At 46.3% G+C, this 9,717-nt stretch overlaps 1 protein-coding gene across 5 annotated transcripts in view; it reads right to left on the bottom strand.

Moving 5' to 3' along the window:
• Wbp1l (WW domain binding protein 1 like) overlaps window positions 1–9,717 on the bottom strand; it is a 66,611-nt gene that overhangs the window by 16,068 nt on the left and 40,826 nt on the right. Inside the window, exon 1 of one of the 5 annotated variants that reach the window (XM_023715622.1) lies at window positions 7,629–7,787. The exons of the other annotated variants lie outside the window; for them this stretch is intronic. Within the exon in view, the coding sequence (XP_023571390.1) occupies window positions 7,629–7,631 (3 nt within the window). The 5' untranslated portion in view covers window positions 7,632–7,787. Of the gene's footprint in view, window positions 1–7,628; window positions 7,788–9,717 lie in introns of those variants that run through there. 5 annotated transcript variants of the gene reach the window in all.

The raw sequence follows: 9,717 nt of genomic DNA, 5'->3' as shown, positions 1-9,717 counted from the left end.
AAAAAAAAAAAAAAAAAAGGAAAAACTACTCAGCAAAGAAACTCAAACCTCAGGACTGTATTTGCAACTATTCAGGCTGACCCTGCTCATGGTGTATATCCAGGCGGGTGGCTACCAGTGGAAACTTAGGTCATGTGGCTGGGTCCTCCTCTCTGGGTCTGGCTTCACTGTGGTATCTACTTGGCCCAGGTAGAAACAAACACTCCAGTAACAGTGACGATCTGGCCTAGCAAGCACAAGATCCTAAATTTGATACCGGTACAAAAACAAACAGAATAACAGACAGTGACAGTCTGAAGGGCTTGAGGCCAGGCAGCAAAAGTACAGGCCCCTCCCTGAAGCCACAGGAGAAGACAGGAGAGAAGACAGTCTGAGCACTCATCTTCAGCTCAGCCCAAGGGCACACCCTCGGGTATTCCTGGTTTTTAAAAGCATTAGCTCCTGTGAAAAAGGAGTGAAGGGCAAGGGAAGCTCAGGCAAACGCTGTAAGCTCTGACAGGGTTTCACACAATGTATCCAGAGACCTCCTTTACAATGACCTTCCCAAGCCCATCAAAACCAGAGAACCCAGCAGGTGGCTGTCCAGGAGTCCTCCTCCTTCAAGGCCTGGGACAAAACAGAGCTGCACTTACTGCTTTGGCCAGAACCAGCCTCGCTGGCCTCAAAGCAAGACACTCCTTTCCAAAACACACCAAAAAGGGGCAGCCCAGTTTACCATGCCTCACAAATGCCACTTTTCTGGCCCCAGATTACAAGAACACAGCTCAGTGTCCTCACTGTTTCTGCAAGGCTGGGCTGCTGATACTGCAGCACATGACAACCCAGTGCCCCTCTGCCCGGAGAAGATGAGACCGGGCTCTGAGCCCAGAGCAGCTGGCAATGAAGGGAAGCATGAGAGGTATGCAAACAATGAGATCCAACCCACACCAGAGATCTGAACCAGAGGTGTCCACATGAGCACAAGGCCAACTTTTCTCCAGCCTCTCCCAGGCCTGGGGCAGAGGCTTGGAACTTGCCCTTTCCCAGGAAGGGCACTGGTTTACCTGGCTCCTCAGGCTCCCATGCTCCTCCTCTCCAAACACAAGTCACCAAGCTGCCTGGTTGTAGAAACAGTTCTTTTTTGTTATGTGGAGAAGGGAAGGCTGGCAGTTAAGAGTGCACAAGGACTCAGCTCAGGGACCAAGGAGAGGAGAAAAGGCGAATCTAGGGGTGTGAGATGAACACTGGCATGAAGAGAAGCCAGCAGCTGTGGCTGGGCCCAGCTCTGCTCCTACAGAGTGTGGAGGGCCACCTGAACAGCTCTCCTTGAAAGAAGAGCGAGGGTCTCCATGTTGACTGAGCCTGACCCCATCTCCTCGTATTGTTCTGTACAGAGCTGGCTAGAACTTCTGTTTATCCTTCAATCAGCCTTAAGCAATGTGTACTGGTCTAACTGAGGGGCTGGTGATAGTCTGAAAGTGGCGTGCCTGTTTCCCTGGTAACCCACACCTGCTGCTCTTTAATGTGAGACAGCACGGTAGAGCTAATGCTCTGCGCAGCCAGCTGGGATCGAGCCTCGAGATAGAGGCTCTGACTTCCTGGGGCTTGAAAGCCTACATCAGAGCCGAAGCACCAGACCCCTAAAACCTTAGATGCTGTCTCTGTGGCACGATAGTATAATGCACATGACTGTCTCTGTGTATCCTCTCCGCATAGGGCAGAGGTAAATGCAGGCCACCCACCGAGCTCAGCTCACAGCAGTCACCTACTTCCCACAATTCTCCGTCAATCCTCAAGCCACTGCCCCACTGAATAAAAACCGGGTGAGGCCCTGGGTCTCGCTCTTGGTTCTGGAAAGCCATCTTCGTGGCTGGACTTAGGGCCCCTTAGCTCCCCAATAATTATAAATATGTTTTAGTATCTTTACTTTCACCATGGATTGCACTGGGAGTGGTAGGTTGGAATCAACTTGATGGGATTCCAATGATATAACTTTGGGATTACAAATATTGGCTTCTTGGACGGAGACGAGGACCTAGAGATGACTCTTACAACAGAGGAACAGGACTTCAGACAGGTCACTCAATGGTCCCAGGCTAGTTAGAATGATCTCCAACTTCTCCTTCAATCCTAGGGCGTGTGTGTGCCCAGGCACTGGACCCTGCTGAGCTCAGGTCTGCCCTATACTCCCCCCCCTACCTCAACTCCCTCAGCAGCTCCAACAGAGCATGCCAAGCCAGAAAGACAGCTCTGAAATGAATGCCTCCTGCCCTTGACAACAGCAAGGGCCAGTGGTCTGGAAATGGTGCCTGCTGCTCGCCCACCCTTCTCTGTACGAGAAGCCTGAATGTGAAGCATTCCAAAGACTCACGAAGTCTACCAGGCAGCTAAGAACCCAAAGCTCAAGGGGCCACGTCAGGTGCAAGGCCCAGCACTAAAACATAAGGCTTATCAGCTGTGTGGTCCTGAGTAAGGTATAGGTCATCTCTGAGCACCCACTGTCAACACTGTTCAGTGAGCCACACCTGGCCTTGGAGACTCCAGACCTCAGCCAGGACACAGGGCCTGCACTCTTTCTGCATTTATTGAGCGCCTCACTATACATCGGCACTGAGCAGGGTGGAAAACTCAGTGGGCATAATAAGGCTGACACAGTTCTGACTGCTGCTCCACACAGCCTGTGGTCTAATGAAAGCCAATGAAAGAATCCCACAGATAAAACCACAATGGAACTCACAGCAGGTAAGACTGGGATTGACTAACCAAGAGATTCCCCAACTGACTTCTGCGAGGGAGGGGAGCTTGAAATGAGGACAGTCAGAAGGCCAGCAAGTAGGAAAGGAGGGTGGGACAAACAGTCTGGAGAAGAAACAGTGCAGCAAAGCTCTGGCTGGAAGGAGAAGGCAGGGAAGCTAAGTAAGGGTGAGCAGACTACAGCAGCTGACACGAGCGGATCTGTATTTTAAAGATCTCTTCTTCTGGGTCAGGAAGAGAGCTCAGTGGCACAGTGTCTGTCTGGCAAATACAAAGTACTGAGTTTGAATAAGCGCTTGCCTGGCAAGCACAGGGTCCTGAGTTCAATCCCCTGTACCGCAAAAAGTACTGAGTTTGATTTCCAGCACCAAAAAAAAAAAAAGGTTCCTAAGTCCAGCAAAATTTTCATTTGCACAAAGAAGACTTAAACGTTTTTGTTTTTTGAGACAGGGTCTCACTATGTAGTTCAGGTTGGCCTTGAACTCATGATGTAGCCTAGCCTGACCTAGAACTCATGGTGATCCTTCTGCTTCAGCCTCCTGAGTGCTGGGATTACAGGTATATGCCACCACAGCCAGCAGCCAGCTAAACTGTTTTAAAGAGGCTTAAAACACAGAACTTAAAACAAAAAAACAGAACTGATCAAAAAGAAATTTTGTTTAAAAAGATGAGAGCTCTTTAAAAAAAGTTCTCTACTGCCCTGGCCTTTGCCATTACCAGGCTCCTCCTTTGTCATGGGTCTGTGCCTTAAGAGACAGGTCACTAAAAAGACACACAGTCACCAAACAGAATCCATCAGTAGAGCCAAGCATGTCATCCCAGCACTCTAGGAAACAGAGGCAGGAAGACTGAAAGTGCAAGCCCAGTCTGGGCAACTCAGTGACTTAATGACAGCCTATCTCAGAATAAAAAATACAAGGATTGGGGCCGGGGAGATAGCTCAGACGAATAAGCGCTTGCCTGGCAAGTTCAGGGGCCTGAGTTCAATCCCCAGTTCCACACCAAAAAAAAAAAGTTTGGGGGGTGTAGTTCAGTGGAAAGGTCCAAGGTTTAATCTCTGGTAAACCACACGCACACAAACACACATGCACCCACCCACGCACCCCAGCACAAACAAGAAACAAACAAGGTCACCACCCAACTGGAAAGGACATTTTTACAATGGAAAAGGCTGAATGATGTGCCTTTTGCACATATGCAAAGCATTATCCCCTTTTCAGTGGCAGCAGCAACTGTAGAACTAAGGACATTTTCTTAACAGTTTCCATGTCCTGGAGTTGCTATTCTTAGTTGAGCCATTGTAGAAGGTCCATTTAATCAGCATAAAAACTTCATACATGCCACCATAAAGAGACACTGGGCAGTAAAGGTTCTCTAGGCAAGGTTTTAATTTTCCAATATATGGGGTTGGAAGACTGCTGGCAACTGGCTAAAAGCAACATCATCTTCATTTTTTTTTTTTTTTTGGGTATAATTTTATTTATTTATTTATTTGTGTGTGTGTGTGTGTGTGGCCAGCTCAGCCCACCAGGGGGCGGGGCCGGCTGGCATGTGGTACTGGGGATTGAACTGCGGTCCCTGTGCTTTGCTGAGCTTGTTCTAAGTAGGTGCTTTAGACCAGTGAGCCATCTCACCAGCCAACATCATCTTCATATCCTTAGGAAAATACTAGAGTTTAAAAGTTCAAGTGTAAAAAGTAAGAAGGCTAAAGGCTTCTCAGGATGCTAAGCACTGGACACCAGAACTCTGGGCCACTTGGTCTGAATGACTGTGACCACAGCTGCTGGTTCTTGGCAGGGAGGGGCCAACTACCAGCAGATGTGTTCCTCTCGCCACACCAAGGCAGGCACTGTGGACGCCACAGCCAAGGCAGTGAGCAAGAGAGGGGGGTTTTCTGCCTCTCACAATGCAGCTAGCTATGTGGGCCAAAGACATAGCTCAGCAGTCTAAGCGCCTGCCTGGTAAGCCCAAAGACTTAGGTTCAACTCCTGGTACCACATGCTGTGCTGTGGCTCTGTGCCAAGCTGGCCACCAAAACTGGGACATGGTGGCACACACCTGTAATCCCAGCACCGGGAAGGTAGAAAACAGGAGGATCACTATGAGTCCAAGCTGCATAGTGAGACCTTATACAAAAAAAAAAAAAAAAAAGCAGCTGAATCAGTAACTTTAGCAGTTCTACTATGAAACGCCTAGAAACACTGGCCTCATAACAGTAGCCTTTAAATTGACTGAAGGGCCGGCCAGATAGCTCAGCAGATTAAAGCGCCTGCAAGGGGTAGGCTGGAGGGATATGCAGGCCTGCCATGCGGGCCCCGCTCCCAGGGCGCACTGAGACTGCAATTGGGCAATTGAGCAATGGACACTGGATATGGTGGCATGCACGTGTAATTCCAGCTCTTGGGAGGCTGTAAACAGGCGGATCACTATAAGTCTGATCTAGTAGTAAGACCCTGAACACCCTGTAGACCCTTCCCTATAATAATAATAATGATAAAGAAATAAATTATGTGATTGAACTTGCAAGAAAAATCCCCAAGGGGGCCCAGCCCTAGCTCAGTTCTTTGGGGCTGGTGAGATGGCTCAGTGGTCTAAAGCACCTACTTGGAACAAGCTTGGCAAAGCACAGGGACCACGGTTCGATCCCCCAGCACCACATGCCAGCCAGCCCTGCCCCCTGGTGGGCTGAGCTGGCCACACACACACTAAATAAATAAATAAATAAATAATAAATAAATAAATAAATCTTTAAAAAAAAAAAAAAAAATGACAGTTTGAAACTAGAAACCAGACTCCTAAGTGACTCAGGCCTTTCCAGGCCTGGAGAGGTGGGCAGTGCATAGACCCTGAGCCCACCTCCATCAGAGGCTGACCTGAGAATGCCCATACAAAAAATTTTTTCTTTGTTTTTGAGACAGGGTCTCACTTTGTAGTTTAGGATGGTCTTGATCCTACAGGTGTGGCTAGCTTCAAACTCACGGCAATAATGTTGCCTTGTCTCCCCTCTATAGGCCTCACTATGTAGCAAGTTCAAGCCAATCTGAACTACACAGTGAGACCTTGTTTCAACCCATACCCCTAAAAAGAGAAAAAAAGAAATTCGAGAACGAAGAAGCAATATTCAATAGAGACAACTGAAATTTTCCCAGAACTGATAAAAGACATGAAATTTTCCAATAGTAATAAATTTACCGGTGTGTTACCTAGTCTGCGCGGCCTGAGCCTGTGTGGATATGGCTTGCGCAGCCGCCCGCTCCCCGGCAGACCAAGACAGGCTGTTGAAAATCCTACAGCTACCGAGATTCAAGATATATGCTCAGCAGTTGGACTTAATGCAGTTATCGAGAAAAATAAGATGTACTCTAGGAAATGGAATCGTGATGTTCAATACAGAGGCAGAGTTCGAGTCCAGCTGAAGCAGGAAGATGGCAGCCTCTGTCTGGGGCAGTTCCCATCACATAAGTCAGTAATGTTGTATGCAGCAGAAATGATACCTAAGCTAAAAACCAGAACACAGAAAACAGGAGGTGGTGACCCAAATCTTCAGCAAGGAGAGGGAAGTAAAGGAAAAGGGAAGAAGAAGACGTGATCGGCTGTAAGCATCAAGGGGCAGCCCCTCTATGGGACACGGTGGAGGCATCTTCGTCACTTTTCATTTGCATCAGTCACCTGAACTACACATTTGCGTGCCATCTTCATCATCAGGGTTGACTGTAAAATGAGTACATCACAGTAGATCGCAGTGGAAATTTGCATCTAGCTTTTAAAGAAAAATATTTCTTTTGATGAAGAGTTTTTGTTGAAAAGTATTTTTAAACGGACAGTGGACTTCCAGAAGTTATTGGAAATCAATCTGTCCTCTGTGTAGGCATGTATGTCAGATACGTAAGGTAAGTACGATTTCAAATACACATTTTGTTCACCTTTTAAGTTAAATAAAATTTTAAACTACAAAAAAATAAAAATAAAAAATAAATTTACTTCTAGGTACATTGCATAAAAATGTAGAACAACAAAATTTTTTTTTTATTTTAACATTTGTGTGTGTGTGTGTGTGTGTGTGTGTGTGTGTGTGTGTGGCCAGCTCAGCCCACCAGGGGGCGGGGCTGGCTGGCATGTGGTGCTGGAGGATTGAACCGCGGTCCCTGTGCTTTGCCAAGCTTGTTCCAAGTAGGTGCTTTAGACCACAGAGCCATCTCTCCAGCCCCAATTTTGTTTGTTTTGAGGCAGGGTCTTACTACATAGTTCAGGCTGTCCTTCAGCTATGTAACCGAGCTTAACACTGGAATTACAGACTTAGTACTGGGATTACAGGTGTACACCACTCCACCTGGAAAAACAGACTTTGGCAGGAAGTCTACATCTTAGTTGGGAAGACTTGCAATTAACAGGTAAAATTAGAATTTAAGAAGTAGTAAGCCCCACAAGGACAATAAAATGGGGAAACAGAACAAAGGAGTTTAGATCCAGTAGTGAAGAAAGGCCTCTTGAAGAAGGTAACCTCCACATCACGCCCTGAATGGCAGGAAGGAGTCAGAATTGAGACACAGTAGTAATCCTAAACATCCTGGGAGGCTGAGGCAGGAGGCAATGTAGTGAGACCCTGTGTCAAAATAAAACAATAAACTATGCTGAGCTTTAGAGAAATGTCTAAATTTGAGAAATGCTGCCCTAGATATGTAACAAACATACAATAAAGAGTTCATGCCCTTCAACAATGGAAGACTGAAATTCTTTTTCTAGGATCCCAGCCATGTCTCAGTGGTTACTTCCAACAAAAAGTACCTACTCAGAATTGAGGCACATTAAATTACTTACACTATTTATACCTTTTTTTAAATCATGCTCTATTATCTTTAATTAAACAGAGACCTCTGTAACATGTCATTAGAGACCATTTCACCCACTGCTATTTGGCTGCCAGCCTCTTCTCTCTCTCTTCAGCAATGGTGAGGTGGATTCCTTTTCCTTGTGGAAGAGAAATCCACAGCTCACTGCCTTTGCCGAGGATGAAGATGTTGGAGAACTGGGTGGCAAAGCTGTTGCCACTGGCATCTTTCACATGAACCACATCAGAAGAGCCTTCTGTTGGTGATCACTCCAATTCTTCACAAGTTAGCACCTCCAGCCACCATACACAGGTTTCCAGTGTTGAACTTGATGAAATCGGTGATGGCCTTAGGGCCAAGGAGATAGCTCAGTAGAACAGGAGCTTGCCTGACAAGTGCAAGGCCCTGATTTCACTCCCCAGTACCTCAAAAAAAAAAAAACAACAACAAAAAAAAAAACAAACAAACGGTGATCTCGCCAGACGCCAAATCAATGTGGATGGTGTCATTGACCTTGGTGAGGGGGTCAGCGTAGCGAATGGTGCAAGCGAGCCTTGTGGGTCACCAGATGAGGGATCCCTTTTGTGCCCACGAAGATCTTCCTCACTCTGCACAACTTGTACTTGGCTTCCTCAGGTGTAATTCGATGAATAGCAAAGGAACTCTTGGTGTCATAGATCAGATGGAAACGCTCTCCTGTCTGGTCAGTGTTGATGACATCCATAGGTCATATCAGTTCGGACTTTTGATCTTAATGAAGCGCGGCATCGGGGCTGGTGAGATGGCTCAGTGGTCTAAAGCACCTACTTAGAACAAGCTTAGCAAATCACAGGGACTGCAGTTCAATCCCCCAGCACCACATGCTAGCCAGCCCCGCCCCCTAGTGGGCTGAGCTGGCCACACACACACACACACACACACACACATAAATTTAAAAAAAAATTAAAAAAAAAAAAAAAAAAGCGCGGCATCCAAATCCTCTTTACTTCATCTCCTGTCAGAGCATATCTGAGTCTGTTGCTTAGGAAGATGATAAGAGGCAGACATTCTCTCAGCTTATGGGGGCCAGCAGATGGACAAGGAGCAAAGATACCACTCAGTTTATCCAGCATCCAATGCTTTGGAGCTGCTACTCACTTCAGATGCTTCCTAGGACCATGAGCCATGGCTGAGCTCTAGCCAACTTCACCATCCTCACTCCCCAATCTCTTTTCTTATAGGAAATACCCACAGTATATCACAAACATAAATTCTGAAAAGAAGCGATATTCTTGTCCATGCCAGCCCTGCTACTGCCAAAGCTGCACTGTACCCAAGTCCTCATTAAACAGCTCCCAAGCAGAGCAGCCAGCAGAGAAGTTAAAATCCATATCCTGTGCTGCTAGTAGGAACCTAAATAACAAGTTCAGAGAAAGCCAGCTAACCTATTAGGAAAATCCCAAATAAAATATCGGAAGTTACAACATAGCCCATGGTTCTCTAAGGTCTACCTGTGATGTCCTGGCAAGGGCAGACCTGTGGGGCTGGGCTGGATGCAGCATTGGGAGCACTCAGTCACTTAGACATTTAGAGGGAGAGACCACTCCCCCTAAGGGAACCTCAGTGATCCCTTATTACTAGATTCTCACCACAGAAGAGGGTCTCTGAGAGACAGAGCTCCTGTAGCAAGCACAGATACTGAAAATGGGAAAGAGCAGGCAATCATGAGGCAGGTTTATGCCTAAATGGCACCTTCATTTCTTAACTTTTTTTTAAAAAACAAAACATACAACTGAGATTCCTAGATACATATAAATTATCAAAGCTGAAGCAAAAAAAAAAGCTGAAGCAAGAAGATATAAAAATCCTAAATAAACCAGTATCAATGAAATTGAATGTGATTCATTGCTGAATTCTACAAGAAATTTAGAGAAGACCTAATACCACTATTTCTCAAACACTTTAATGAAATTGAAATGGAAGCAATACTCTCACATTCATTCCTGGAAGAAGCATTACCTGACACCAAAACCAAAGAAGGACCCCATTAACAAAGAGAACTATAGGCCAGTCTCTCTGAAGAAAATACAGATGCAAAATCCTCAATACTAAAAAACAAAATGCAGGGGCTGGAGAGATGGCTCAGTGGTCTAAAGCACCTACTTAGAACAAGCTT

This window comes from Octodon degus, unplaced genomic scaffold, assembly GCF_000260255.1.
Source record: "Octodon degus isolate 3935 unplaced genomic scaffold, OctDeg1.0 scaffold00042, whole genome shotgun sequence".
NCBI lineage: Eukaryota > Metazoa > Chordata > Mammalia > Rodentia > Octodontidae > Octodon > Octodon degus.
Note: the sequence above shows the minus strand (reverse complement) of the source record. Positions and strands in the feature narration are given on the sequence as shown.